Below are 15860 nucleotides of genomic sequence, written 5' to 3'. Positions count from 1 at the left end.
ACCCATCGACTTAGACATGGGAGTCTTAACACCAGAGACGACCTCACCAGATGCGGATTGGGATACCAAGCGGCAGCAACAATACCACAAGGTGCAAGAACGTGTTGAGAAAAGTTTGTCCCAGGCAAGACAGAAGCAAGAGAAAACTTGCAATCAGCACGCACCTGCCGTTCCCTTATCACCTGGAGAACAGGTACTTAAGAGGAAAAGACGAGTCCACAAGTTAGATGACCAGTGGGAGGTTGAGCCATACACCGTCCTACCCTCGAATTACGACAACACCAAAATGTGCCTCATCAGCAAAGATGGAGGGGAAACTTCAGCGGCAGTCTCAAGAGATTACTTGAAGATATGTCCTGAACAGTTGAAACACACAGTTTATATAAAGTATAAGAGAACTAAAGTGTATGTTGTTTATAGTTGTACCCATTAAATAGTCTTGCAAAAGTATATTTGTTGATTTTATGGACAATTGGGCCACAGGACTAGGTGTGGTCAGGACAATATTGAAAATAGTTGCTAATAGGCCTAGAAAATAAACCGCAGGCGTGGCTGAAGACCAGGCCCAACGAAAGAGTGCCCTGAAGCCACGCCCAGGGACGATGTACAAAGTGGGTTGATGCGGTTCCCACCAGCCAAATTACAGTTACCAGGATTGTGGCGTAAGGACTAAGCGTCGCAGTGACTGCTTTCAATTTTTGTTGGGTTTTTGTAATTTTTGATTTTGGAACCTGTTTGTAATGTAAATTGTTATTTGTTAATTTTAAAATGTATCCTCAGTCCGGGAGTAACTAGGGGGGAATGTGGCACCCCAGGGGTCCGGTTGCCACAGTGGCATTGCCTCCCTCACAAGAGGTGATGCCATGCCTGGAAGCAAGCAGGGGTCCCCTAATCAGGTTTTACTAAGCATGCAACACTTTCCTGGCTCCAGACCAGCAAGGGGAGTTTCTTGACTAGGCAACTGGGATCTGGAGGCGGGGTTAGTTAGTCTTAGTGTGAGGAGTTGAAGTTAGGACGTTGAGGAGAGAGGAGCTGGGGACTGGAGCTGCGCAGCAGCTCACCCCAGAAGAACCAGCACAGAGGAACTGGACACCGGAGTCCGAGGCTGTGGGGGCACTGAAGGCCCAGCAGCAGAAACCGGAGGGAAGGAGACTGCAGGTCTCCTAGCCCCATCAGACGCCCGGAGGCTCAGCAGCACCGCAGGGCCCAGCACCACCACGTGGGAGCGATGCATCAGAAAGGCCCGAGCTGCCTGCCATACGGGTGAGCACAGAGACGTTGCACTCAGGGACGAGGGCCACTGCACAGCTACAAGCAGCAGGGCCAAAGAGTTTAGTGGAAAGGGAAGGCCTCCAACTTCACCTGGCAAGGAGGATTCTTTACTTGCTTCCAGGCTGCCCGGACTTCCACTTCTAGCCAGTACCCTAGTCCCAGCTTGTGTAATCACCACCAGTAAAGCTAAGAGGAAACCGCCATTAAGTTGTGGACTGATTATTGCTGCACCATCAACCCCTGCACTACAACGCCCAGCATAACTAATAACATCTACACTGCCCTGGAGCTAAGCTCTACCTGTGGAGAGCCACACCATCCCTGCTGCAGTAACATCAGCTCCAGAGGACCTGCTCCGCAGCGGCGGCTCCCTTAGCCGCATACCACAGGTGGCGTCACAAACTCTATACAATCACTATAAATCCCCTATCAATAACCCCTTTTTATTGACCGCCCTGGGTCACGGACCGGGTCACCGCCACTGTGACATCCCCCCAGCATCTACCGGTCCGGCACCGGGTACCCCACGGCCCAGGGGGGGCGTCAGATAAATAAGACAGTACAAAGTTTAATAAGACAAAAACAAAGGGCATTCCAAATCTTGAAGGCTGAGAATACAGAAATAGCATTTCAGGAGTATAAGGCTATGTTCACACGTTGCAATTTTTCAGTGTTTTTTTAATGCGTTTTTATGCAAATGTTCAGCTGCATTTTACCGTACCAGCAAAGTGTATGAGATTTCAGAAATCTCATGCACATAGCTTGTTTTTTTTTTGTCCTCAATCTTTCGTGCAATACCTTGGTTTTTGAAAAATACAGCCTGTCACTTCTTTCAGCGTATTTTCAGCCTTTTTCACCCATTGAAAGCAATTAGTGCAAAAAACACTGCAAAAACGCAGGTATCAGGTTTTGCAGTGTTTTTGATGCCAAAACCTGAGGAAGTTGAATAAGGTTTTTTTTTGCATTAAACTTTATCAGCATGCAAAAGAGACAAATGTACAGTGACAAAAACGCTGTAAAAAAAGCACCAAAAACGCAGCAAAAACTCAGCAAAACCTGCTTTTTTGAGGCAGCTTCTTTACTGCCAAGAGGGCAGGTTTTGCCTGCGGGAAAAAATGCAGCAAAAACGCAATGTATGAACATAGCCTAAAGATCTCAATAAGAAATGTAAAAAAGAAAATCAAGGTAGCAAAGTTATCTACAGAGAAACAAATTACCAGCGACATTAAAATAAATCACAAAAAATCCCAATGCCAAAAATAAAAAAAGTATGGATGGTATCGACCCCTTAAAAGACGATAATAGCAAAATAATTATAGAGGACAAAGAAAAGGCGGAGATACAAAACAGTCACTTTTCATCCGTGTTCACCAATGAATCATCTAGGGATCTTTCAACAAGGCAAAAATCAAAGTTCACCACCTGATATAACTAGTTTAACGCAAAAATAAGTACGCCTGCGTCTCAGCAAATTAAACATTGACAAATCCCCCGGCCCAGATGACACACCAACCACAACCGATGGATCCAGTAACTAAGGCTCCAATCACATCTACAAGACTACAGTGACTAGGACCAATGGATCCTGTAACTAAGGCTCAGATCACATCTACAAGACGTCACCGACCACGACCAATGGATCCTGTAACTAAGGCTCAGATCACATCTACAAGATGACACTGACCACGACCGATGGATCCTGTAACTAAGGACCCGATCACATCTACAAGACGTCACCGACCACGACCGATGGATCCTGTAACTAAGGCTCCAATCACATCTACAAGACGTCACCGACCACGACCAATGGATCCTGTAACTAAGGCTCCAATCACATCTACAAGACAGACACCAACCATGACAGATAGATCCTGTAACTAAGGCTCAGATCACATCTACAAGACAACACCAACCACGAACTATGGATCCTGTAACTAAGGCTCAGATCACATCTACAAGACAACACCAACCACGAACTATTGATCCTGTAACTAAGGCTCCAATCCCATCTCATTGACGGCACCAACCACAACCGATGAATCCTGTAACTAAAACTCAGATCAAATCTACAAGACATCACCAACCATGACCCATGCATCCTGTAACTAAGGCTCTGATCACATCTACAAGACGTCACCAACCACGACCAATGGATCCTGCAACTAAGGCTCTGATCACATCTACAAGATGATAACAACCAAGAATGATGGATCCTGTAACTAAGGCTCTGATCACAGCTGTTAGACATCACCAACCACGACCGATGGATCCTGTAACTAATGCTATTTCTCCATTTTAGTTTATTCCCTCTACCTTCACACCCCGGTGCTTCCCTCTGCTATTTGTGAAAGAATATTTTGTGTGCCTGGAGTTTTCTGTTTATCCCTGAAGAAGAAGTGGAGGGCTAACTCAGGAGTTAGGGTGAGGGTGGCGGCCTCGGCATCCTCATCTTCAGAGGTATCCCGGGGAATAGGGTGAGCAGACTTACGCACTGTAGTTTTTCAGAACCCTAACACGTCAGGTTTGGGGACCGTTACTTCCAGGCAACCCCTAGTAGAGGCCAAGATTGTTCTCTGGGGGGTGTGACAGGGTTGTAGTTTTCAGGGAGGCCTGTAAGCTTTACTTCCGGTTACTTCCTACCTCCGCAAGTACCGAGGAGCAACAGGTGGGGATAGTAATCGCGCTCCTTTAAGGTGACCCCCAAGCATGGGCTTTTTCTCTCCCGCCGGACTCCCAGTCTCTCTGGACAGTGGAGGAATTTTTTCTTACCCTGGGTCTAATATACGTCGACGCCGACCGTGTCTCCCTGGCTGAATCCATGCTACGTCAGCTGCAGCAGGGAGACCGGCCGGCAGAGGAGTATTGCTCTGAGTTTCGGAGTTGGTCCACGTACACTAAGTGGAATGACCCCGCACTCCATAGCCAATTTTGTCAAGGGCTGTCTGCATGGTTAATGGATACCCTTGCATTATATGAGACTCCAGTCTCCCTTGAAGTGGCCGTGTCTCTGGCGATCCAGGTTGATCGCCGTCTTCGCCAGAGACACAAAAGGACACCCCAATGTGTGGGAGATCCAGGGCTAAGGGAACCCTGGTCTGAGTCATCTGAGAAGCCCATGCAGTTGGGTGGGGCAACTCATTCTAGGGATCAAACTGGAGTTTGGGCATAAAGGGGCTGTGTGTGATTTTACTGTGGAGGGAGGTGTCATTACATAGGTGCTTGTCCTTCCTTACCTCGCCGTAAAACAGCCGCCGGAAAACCAATGAACTCGGGTTGCGGGGAGGTTGGCAACCCAGGTGTACGTGTCGCCTCCGTGAGTGGTTCTCAATTCTTCCTACCGGCCGAGATCCATCTGGGCAAAAATAAAGTGACCATTTCAGCCTTTCTGGACAGTGGGCGGGGTTTAATTTGATTGACGCTGAGTTCGTCCAGGCCCAGGGCCTCAAACCGCAAACACTGTCCAGACACATACCCTTGAGCCGGGGGTATTTTTCTCAAGTAATCCGAGGGTTACATTTACAGGTTGGGGCCATACACTCAGAATGTATTGACTGTTTTGTGCTAGAGGGCCTGCCCTCTCCTGTGGTTCTGGGACTACTGGGGCTCACACTGCACAACCCTGTAGTAGACTGGCAGACGCAGGAGGTGGTTAAATGGAGCAAGTATTGTCATGGTCACTGTTTTGGCACTCGGCTGGCTAGGGTGGATACCCAGTCCGTGCCTAAATACCTGTTAGACTTTGAGGATGTGTTCTCGGAACAGGGGTGTCAAGAACTCCCTCCCCATCGTTCTTATGACTGCGCTGTTAATCTGGTTCCTGGAGCCAAGCTGCCAAAGAGCAGACTGTATAGCATCTCGGGTCCGGAGAGGCACTATATTGTGGAAATTTTGGCTAAGGTCATATCAGACCATCCTCATCCCCTGTTGCTGCAGAGTTTTTCTTTGTTAAGAAGAAAGATGGGGGGTTATGCCCCTGCTTATATTTCTGCAAACTCAATCTGATCACGGTCTGGGATTCATATCCGCTCCCTCTCATCCCGGACCTATTTAATCAGATTGTGGGTGCAAAATGGTTTTCTAAACTGGATCTCAGGGGGGCATATAACCTCATTCGTATTAAAGAGGGGAACGAGTGGACGACGGCCTTCAACACGCCTGAGGGTCCTTATGAAAACCTTGTGATGCCCTTCGGGTTAACTAATGCTCCAGCCGTTTTTCAGCATTTTGTTAATGACACCTGGCAGGAAGATTTGTGGTGATCTATCTTGATGACATATTAATTTATTCACTTGACCTTGAGTCACATCAGGTACATGTCAGGCAGGTCCTTCAGATACTCAGAGACAATAAATTATTTGTCAAGCCAGAGAAATACATGATTTTGGTTGAGGAAATCCCTTTTTTGGGTTATATTTTATCGTCCACCAGTTTTCGCATGGATTCGGCAAAAATTCAGGAGGTACTGGATAGGGAGCGTCCTGAGGATTTAAAGGCGTTACAAAGGTTTTTGGGTTTCGCTAACTACTACCGCAAGTTCATCAAAAACTTTTCTGTAGTAGCCAAACCTCTGACGGATAGGACCAGGAAAGGGACAGACTATTCTAAATGGTCCAGTCCAGCCAGGGAGGCATTTAATACCCTAAAGGAGTGTTTTGCATCTGCGCCGATTCTCATACGGCCTGACGTCACTCAGCCATTCATTGTAGAAGTTGACGCGTCTGAAGTGGTGGTGGGGGCTGTTTTGTCGCAGGGTGCGTGTCCTGGTAAATGACATCCGTGTGCATACTTTTCTAAAAAGCTGTCGCCCGCTGAGAGAAATTATGACATTGGTAACAGAGAACTGTTGGCAATCAAGTGGGCTTTTGAGGAGTGGCGTCATTTTTTGGAGGGGGCATTTCATCCGGTTATGGTAATCACGGATCATAAGAATCTGGTATATCTAGGGTCTTCAAAACGTCTAACGCCCAGACAAGCAAGATGGGCGTTATTCTTTACCAGGTTTAACTTTTTTGTCACTGTCACGTATAGGCTGGGGAACAAGGGCATTAAGGCGGATGCCTTATCTCGCTGTTTTCCTGGAGGTGGAGATAATTGTGAACCGGTTCCTATACTTCAAAAAGGGGTTGTGGTTGCATCTACAGGTGCTTCTTATAAAATTAGAATATCATCAAAAAGTAAATTTATTTCAGTTCTTCAATACAAAAAGTACAACTCATATATTATATAGAGTCATTACAAACAGAGTGATCTATTTCAAGCGTTTATTTCTATTAATGTTGATAATTATGGCTTACAGCCAATGAAAACACAAAAGTCATTATCTCAATAAATTAGAATAATTAACAAAAAACACCTGCAAAGGTTTCCTAAGCATATAAAATGTCCCTTAGTCTGTTTCAGTAGGTTCCACAGTCATGGGGAAGACTGCTGACTTGACAGATGTCCAGAAGGCAGTCACTGACACACTCAAGGAGGGTAAGCCACAAAAAGTCATTGGTATAGAAGTTGACTGTTCAATGTTTATAGAGTGCTGTATCCAAGCATATTAATGGAAAGTTGAGTGGAAGGAAAAAGTGTGGTAGGAAAAGGTGCACAAGCAACCGGGATAACTGCAGCCTTGAAATGACTGTTAAGAAAAGGCCATTCAAAGATTTGGGGGAGATTCACAAGGAGTGGACTGCTGCTGGAGTCATTGCTTCAAGAGCCACCACACACAGAGGTATCCAGGACATGGGCTACAAGTGTCGCATTCCTTGTGTCAGGCCACTCATAACCAATAGACAACACCAGAAGCGTCTTACCTGGGCCAAGGAGAAGAAGACCTGGACTGTGGCTCAGTGGTCCAACGTGTTGTTTTCAGATGAAAGTAAATTTTGCATTTTAGTTGGAAATCAAGGCCCCAGAGTCTGGAGGAAGAGTGGAGAGGCCACAATTCAAGCTGCTGGAGGTCTAGTGTGAAGTTTCCACAATCACTGATGGTTTGGGGGCCATGTCATCTGCTGGTGTAGGTCCACTGTGTTTTATCAAGACCAAAGTCACCGCAGCCGTCTACCAGGACATTGTAGAGCACTTCATGCTTCCCTCTGCCGACAAGCAGGGTAGTTTATAAGTCATGATTCCGTATGAAGATTAAATATATAGCTACCTTGGGTACAGGAAGCCAGGAGCGTACCAATGGCTGGATGGTGTACATCCACCCCAACACGCGTTTCGGCGAACCTTAGTCAAGGAGTATGTGTCAGTGTCAATGTGATCCCTTTTAAATGTGCCCACGCCAATCACCAAGTGTGTAAAAAACCGGATGTCCATAGTCTGATCGATAGGTTTGAGGACCTTTGATGACGCATACCGCGTCATGATAGGCGGGGCGGCCCGTGGCGTCGGCATCACGTGGCACCCGCATCACAGTCAGCTGACCGCGGCGCAGGTCGTCACGATGTAGCAACCTAGAAACAGAAGTTTTACAGCCGATTGTTTTGACTTCATCTTGAAGGGTTGATACACCAGAAATCTGTTCAGACCTCTCAAATTTACTATAGTTCTGAAAGTGCCATCCAGCTTCTTTATCAAGAAAAGGGGGGAATATAATCCCTTTCCTTATTCTTCTATGGGTACCTCCAAGAGGACCAAAAACTCTGTCTCCAGGACTAACTATTGCTTGGAAGACCTTCTGAGAGGTGTCACCATGAAGGTTCGCAGGGGTGGAAGGATAGTCTGGAATTCCAATTTTAGGTCTGCTTCCACTATCCCTAGAATCCTGACATGGGATGAATTTTATTCGTACGCATGGAGGAAGAGGGAAAGCATTCCTCCTTCCGGGGGAATGACATCACTGGGAAGACTTCCTTCCCCCTGAAGGCGGCCCTGCAAACATGAAACCTTTTTTTTAGTCTTCTGACTTCCTATTTTCCCTGATCCCTAGGAGGTCTTTTCCGGCTGTATCTTCTATTCCAAAAAGTACTCCTGTATTCTGGGATAGACAAACTGGGGAATCCTTTCTTTTTATCTCCAGCTTTGTCCAAGATGTCATCCAGAACTTGACCAAAAAGAAAGCCCCCATCACATGGGATAGAACACAGTTTGGTCTTTGACTGGACATCCCCAGGCCAACTTTTTACCCATAGCGCCCTACGAGTGGCAATAAAGAGGCCCGCTAACCTGGCTGCCAGCCTCACTGAGTCTGTTGAGGCATCTGCAATAAAAGCTGCTGCTCCCTGCATCAGCCAGGATCTTTTCCCTTGGGACATTATCCTTCGGTTGACCTTCTAGTTGTTGCAACCAGATAATCATAGATCTGGCTGTACAGGTCGTAGAGACCGCTGGCTTCAGGGCACCCACCGAGGACTCCCAGGTGTGTTTTAAGTAACCATCTGCCTTTCTATCCAGATAGTCTTTCAGAATACCCACATCCTCAAAAGGCAAGGTAGATTTTCTGGATGAATTGGCCACTGCTACGTCTATCTTTGGGATCTTATTCCATGAGTCTTGTTTTGGCATCTTCTCTTAGAAGATGATGGTAGTGAACCCTTTCTCTTCGTTTTTTTCTCTTAATGAGAGCCTGAATCGTTTCATTAATTAGAAATATGCACCTCTTTTTTTTTTGCTCTAATTCACAAAACATGAACTCTTGTATGGATTTGGGGGTCTTAGCATCCGAGATGCCCATGGTAGCTCTCACAGCCTTAATCAACCTATCTGCGACTTTTATAGGAAAGCATGGCCTACCCCCTGTATCGCCATTAAAGAATGAAAAGGAACAAGAATCCAATCCACATTCACCTTCCGACTTTATAGATTCATCTAAATCAGGTGATAATTTTTTGGACCCTTTCCTTCCCTTTCTTTTCCTTTTTTTATGAATAAGGGTCTCAAGGGAATCCTTAACTTGTGCCCTGATCACGGATCTCAAATCCATGAAGTTAGTGGATTCTTCACATGCGGTTTTCTGTATACAATCTGCACAGTCTTTTCTGCCACAAGTCAGGTAACTTATCCCTACAAAGGGTTCACTCCTTATTCTTTTGTGCCACATTTCTTAAGCCGTTCCTAGTAATTAGAGACAAGAAAAAGGGACTTAATTACCATGGTGAAATTTCACAAAGATCAGTCAGCATTCTGGAGTTTAATAAGGGTACCAGATTCAGAGGCTGGATCAAATCACACCATTATTCGTGGTTGGTTGTACTGTCACTTCTGCAACTCATGAGACTGCCATTGCTGCGTGAACTCTGATCCTGGCACTGCCGTTCCTCCATATCACGTGGGGAAGGAGAGCCAGAGAAAACCCACTCTTTTGGCAGTCAGGCATGATTTTAAAAGAGGGACCAGCCACAGCAACTCCCCCACCCCCTTGTACATGCCTTCTCCAGACCCCCTGGAAGTGAAATCCAACACTTCAGGTCAGAAGTCTCCGGCATGCTCTACATCAAGGCGCACCAATCCCAGGGCGTCCTGCACATGCGCAAGCCTGGGACATTGTTGGAGCCAGCAAGCATCCAAAAGGACTTCGGCGCTCGCATCTACATGAGCCCTCAAGTGACCAGCGGTGGCGCTTCCAGGACCCGACACCGCCACTATATACAAGGAGCCTTTCTTCCAGGCAAGGCCTGGGTAAGTTTCTCCTTTAACTTTCCTCTCCTGATTCTTCAGCTTCAGGTTCCCTCATGGACAGGAAACCAAAATGATGCGGGGTAGAGGTGCAGCCCTCTTATTCAGTACGCTTCCTGTCCTTATTGGGTGAATTCCCTCTCTCGTGTGGCGCTGGTCATGGGGGAAAGGAAAATTTTAGAAATTGTTCTGGTATTCAGTGAGATATTAATGACAATCTTACTTATCAAAGGGGGTGTACTCATTATTCTGAGCAATTTTATTAAAAATTTTAAAACACACAGTGTACATGATTACAGTTTCTTTCCTGTATGACTTCCCTCATGTCTAACAAGATACGATTTATTTACAAAAGATTTCCCACATAGTGAACATGAATACGGCTTCTCCCCAGTGTGACTTCTCTCGTGCATCACAAGACTTAATTTACTTATGAAGGCCTTCCCACATTCCAAACATGAAAATGGCTTTTCTCCTGTGTGAATTTTCTGATGTTTAATAAGATTCCCTTTATCTGTAAAGCATTTCTCACATTCTGAACATGAATACGGCTTCTCCCCAGTGTGACTTCTCTCGTGCATCACAAGACTTAATTTACTTGTGAAGGCCTTCCCACATTCCAAACATGAAAATGGCTTTTCTCCTGTGTGAATTTTCTGATGTTTAATAAGATTCCCTTTATCTGTAAAGCATTTCCCACATTCTGAACATGAATATGGCTTCTCTCCTGTGTGAATTCTCTGATGGGTAGAAAGACTCCCTTTACCTGTGAAGGCCTTCCCACATTCCAAACATGAAAATGGCTTTATTCCTGTGTGAATTCTCTCATGTATAACACATTTTGATTTCTCTGTAAAGCATTTCCCACATTCTGAACAGGAATATGGCTTCTCTCCTGTGTGAGTTTTCTGATGTCTAAGAAGAGTATTTTTATCAATAAAGCATTTCCCACATACTGAACATGAAAATGGCTTTTCTCCTGTGTGAATTCTCTGATGTATAATAAATCTTGATTTAGCTGGAAAGCATTTCCCACATTCTGAACATGAATACGGCTTCTCTCCTGTGTGAAATGTCTGATGTCTAATAAGACTCCCTTTACATCCAAAGCATTTCCCACATTCTGAACATGAATATGGCTTCTCTCCTGTGTGAGTTTTCTGATGTCTATTAAGAGTCTTTTTATCAGTAAAGCATTTCCCACATACTGAACATGAAAATGGTTTTTCCCCTGTGTGAATTCTCTGATGTCTAATAAATCTTGATTTAGTTGGAAAGTATTTCCCACATTCTGAACATAAATACAGATTCTCCCCAGTGTGACTTCTCTCGTGCATCACAAGACTTAATTTACCTGTGAAGGCCTTCCCACATTCCGAACATGAAAATGGCTTTTCTCCTGTGTGAATTCTCTCATGTCTAACACATTTTGATTTATCTGTAAAGCATTTCCCACATTCTGAACATGAATATGGCTTCTCTCCTGTGTGAGTTTTCTGATGTCTAATAAGAGTCCTTTTATCATTAAAGCATTTCCCACATACTGAACATGAAAATGTTTTTTCTCCTGTGTGAATTCCCTGATGTATAATAAATCTTGATTTAGATGTAAAGCATTTCCCACATTCTGAACATGAATACGGCTTCTCTCCTGTGTGAATTATCTGATGTGTAATAAGATTCCCTTTATCTGTAAAGCATTTCCCACATTCTGAACATGAATATGGCTTCTCTCCTGTGTGACTTCTCTGATGTATAACAAATTTAGTTTTATTTGTAAAGCATTTCCCACATTCTGAACAGGAGTATGGCTTTTCTCCTTTGTGTTTTCTTTGTGTCTGAGCTGAGCTTTTAGTAAGTTGCTTGTCACACTGAAATCTTGTATCCACTGTGTCACCTGGAATTGTGGTAACAATGTGAGATTGCTCAGGAGATGATTCCTCATGATTAGGAGGATTATAAGAAGGTGAAGTGCTGTGAAGTCCAGGAGGTGCAGGAAGGGTGATGAGGTTTCCTCCATTAGAGTGCTTCCTGATATCTTCTTTTTTACAATTTAGTGATAAACCGTTATTCCCACAAGGATTTCCTGTAGGGATGAAAGATAGAAAAAAAATCACATCTAATAATGAAGACCCTCGTCAGTGAAAGTACCGATAATAAGGAGGACAACTACATACCATAACATTAACACAATGACGGGTAAAGTGAATAACACATAAACTGGTGACATTGGCACAAGTCAGGGGTGGCAGAGATTAGACAGCAAATAGACAGTTCTTAAAGGGAACCTGTCACCAGCATTTACCCCTTAATGTACCACCAGTGACATTTCACTCTCTCAAGCTTCCCATTATGCTCTTAGTGTAGAAAAGTGTCCACGCAATTAAAAATAGAGTTTTAATCTTTTATTACTGCATGCAAATGAGATTGACTAATCACAAAGGTGGGCCTCATAAAGGTGGCCGCCGTAATCACGTCCACAGTATGCCTAAGGACTAGTGTTGAGCGAGTATGTTCTATTAACCCTTTCACCGAGTATGCTCGGGCCGAGCTCCGAGTATTTATAGCCGCTCAGTGATAAGGTTGAATCCCTCCCATGTGCATGATTTGCGACTGTTTGACAGCTTTATTACATGTGAGGAATGTCTATTTCTAACACATTCCTCCCATGTAATAAAACTGTCAAACAGTTGCAAATCATGCACACGGAAGCGATCTAACCTTATCACCGAGCAGCAGCACCGGACAGAACATACTCGCTGAACCCTACTAAGGACATAATACGAACCCTAAGAAGAATGAAATAGCACCGAAATCATATTAGAGGGTTAAATGCTAATTACAGGACCCAGGGGAGTCCTTCTCCCAATGTCTGAGAAGAAAAATCTACAGTGGTAGAAAGTGGAACGATTCCAGTATGTGAGCAACCTGTAGTGCAAATGGGCCTCCATGTCCCCTCTGGAGCCTCCTTATTCCATTAACCACCCTACACCACGGATCCTCCTTATTCCATTAACCACCCTACACCATGGATCCTCCTTACCCCCTGGAGCCTCCCTACACCATGGATCCTCCTTATCCCCTGGAGTCACCCTACACCACAGATCCTCCTTATCCCCTGGAGTCACCCTACACCACGGAGCCTCCTTATCCCCTGGAGCCTCCCTACACCACGGATCCTCCTTATCCCCTGGAGCCTCCCTACACCACGGATCCTCCTTATCCCCTGGAGCCTCCCTACACCACGGATCCTCCTTATCCCCTGGAGCCTCCCTACACCACGGATCCTCATCATCCCCTGGAGCCTCCCTACACCATGGATCCTCCTTATCCCCTGGAGCCTCCCTACACCATGGATCCTCATCATCCCCTGGAGCCTCCCTACACCACGGATCCTCATCATCCCCTGGAGCCTCCCTACACCACGGATCCTCATCATCCCTGGAGCCTCCCTACACCATGGATCCTCCTTACCACCTGGAGCCTCCTTACACCACAGAGCCTGCTTATCCCCTGGAGCCTCCCTACACCACGGATCCTCCTTATCCCCTGGAGCCTCCCTACACCATGGATCCTCCTTACCCCCTGGAGCCTCCCTACACCACAGAGCCTGCTTATCCCCTGGAGCCTCCCTACACCACAGATCCTCATCATCCCTGGAGCCTCCCTACACCATGGATCCTCCTTACCACCTGGAGCCTCCTTACACCACAGAGCCTGCTTATCCCCTGGAGCCTCCCTACACCATGGATCCTCCTTATCCCCTGCAGCCTCCCTACACCAAGGATCCTCCTTATCCCCTGGAGCCTCCCTACACCACAGAGCCTGCTTATCCCCTGGAGCCTCCCTACACCATGGATCCTCCTTACCCCCTGGAGCCTCCCTACACCACAGAGCCTGCTTATCCCTTGGAGCCTCCCTACACCACAGAGCCTGCTTATCCCCTGGAGCCTCCCTACACCACGGAGCCTCCTTATCCCCTGGAGCCTCCCCTACACCACGGATCCTCCTTATCCCCTGGAGCCTCCCTATAACACAGAGCCTGCTTATCCCCTGGAGCCTCCCTACACCATGGATCCTCCTTATCCGCTGGAGCCTCCCTACACCACAGATCCTCCTTATCCCCTGGAGCCTCCCTACACCACAGAGCCTGCTTATCCCCTGGAGCCTTCCTACACCACAGAGCCTGCTTATCCCCTGGAGCCTCCCTACACCACAAAGCCTCCTTATCCCCTGGAGCCTCCCTACACCACAGAGCCTGCTTATCCCCTGGAGCCTCCCTACACCACGGAGCCTGCTTATCCCCTGGAGCCTCCCTACACCATGGAGCCTCCATATCCCCTGGAGCCTCCCTACACCACGGATCCTCCTTATTCCCTGGAGCCTCCCTACACCACGGAAACTCCTTATCCCCTGGAGCCTCCCTACACCACAGAGCCTGCTTACCCCCTGGAGCCTCCATACACCACAGAGCCTGCTTATCCCCTGGAGCCTCCCTACCCCTCGGATCCTTCTTATCCCCTGGAGCCTCCCTACACCACAGAGCCTGCTTATCCCCTGGAGCCTCCCTACCCCTCGGATCCTTCTTATCCCCTGGAGCCTCCCTACACCACGGAGCCTGCTTATCCCCTGAAGCCTCCCTACCCCTCGGATCCTCCTTATCCCTTGGAGCCTCCCTACACCACGGATCCTCCTTATTCCCTGGAGCCTCCCTACACCACGGAAACTCCTTATCCCCTGGAGCCTCCCTATACCACAGAGCCTGCTTACCCCCTGGAGCCTCCCTACACCACAGAGCCTGCTTATCCCCTGGAGCCTCCCTACCCCTCGGATCCTCCTCATCCCCTGGAGCCTCCCTACACCACGGATCCTCCTTATCCCCTGGAGCCTCCCTACCCCTCGGATCCTCCTTATCCCCTGGAGCCTCCTTACACCACAGAGCCTCCTTACCCCCTGGAGCCTCCCTACATTACTTGGTCTATATGCAGCTGAACCTACTGCACATGTGATACATCCGCCCCTGCCCAAAACACTAAATATATGTCCTTAAAAATGATGTTTAAAGGGAAACTGTCCGTTCCCTGTGCCCCCAGAACCCGCAGCAGCTGTGTCTGCAGATATAAACTCTCCGCCTAACATCTCTATTACATTAAACACACAAACAGATCTTTAGAAAAAGTATTGCATTTCTAAAGTTTATGATATGTAAATGAGGCCTTTGACTTGTCGATGAGGAGTTTGTGACCCCAGAGCAGTCGCCCCACTTAGCATGTCATCACGGCTTTGGGGGCTTGAGAACATGACAAACCTACCGCATGCGCGCGGCTTCTCCTCCTCACTGCATTGAGCCTCTGACGCCGGGTGTACGCGTCCCATTACTAAGATAGGAGAGGACAGTCACTACTGGTCAGAGTCCATGTAGATGGGAGGAGCTCGGCCTCTAGCCCCGCCCTCCTCTCCCCTCCCCCTACACAGAGTCTTATCAGTAGCGGCCGTCACCTCCGATCTCAGTGATGGAACAATGTTTCCTAACTGAATAGAGATTTTACCCCGGAACCGAGAATCCTGAGACGGAAGAAGAAATACGCAGATTTCTGTGGAGACTCCGGGGAGAAAGTTTCCTATTTCCATCTCGTCTATTCTTACAATTCATGAAGTTTATTCCTCTTATTCTTGTGTAATAAAGACTGATCAGGACGTTGTGTATATTATATGGGAACAATGAGGAATACTGTCACCATGTAACAATACATCGCTTATGGTTTATGGCCGCCAGGATTTGGTAACACAAAAATGTCTGAAAAGAAACAAAGTATTTATTGTAGAAAAGTCCTAAAAGAAAATGAAATAAATATATTGCTATTGGCTTGGATCAGTTGTATTACCGCAGTTACAGCGACCCTCCACCCCGGGACTGAACACTACACATTTCCCTGTACAGTCCCCTATGGGGTCCTCTGCCCTCAGCTGCCCCCTCAGAT

At 46.8% G+C, this 15860-nt stretch overlaps 1 protein-coding gene across 1 annotated transcript; it reads right to left on the bottom strand.

The window, feature by feature from the left end:
• Positions 1-10074: 10074 nt before the first annotated feature.
• On the bottom strand, positions 10075-15510 carry LOC141201513 (uncharacterized). The gene is made up of 2 exons (XM_073663518.1): positions 15429-15510; positions 10075-11965 (listed from the first exon to the last, which is right to left on the bottom strand). Exons 1-2 carry the CDS (start codon positions 15508-15510, stop codon positions 10173-10175), a joined length of 1875 nt encoding a protein of 624 aa, XP_073519619.1. The 3' UTR covers positions 10075-10172.
• Positions 15511-15860: the final 350 nt, after the last annotated feature.

The sequence above is a fragment of the Phyllobates terribilis genome, unplaced genomic scaffold, assembly GCF_046119375.1.
Source record: "Phyllobates terribilis strain yellow unplaced genomic scaffold, ASM4611937v1 Scaffold_117__1_contigs__length_5270597, whole genome shotgun sequence".
NCBI lineage: Eukaryota > Metazoa > Chordata > Amphibia > Anura > Dendrobatidae > Phyllobates > Phyllobates terribilis.
This window is presented reverse-complemented; position numbering and strand designations above follow the sequence as displayed.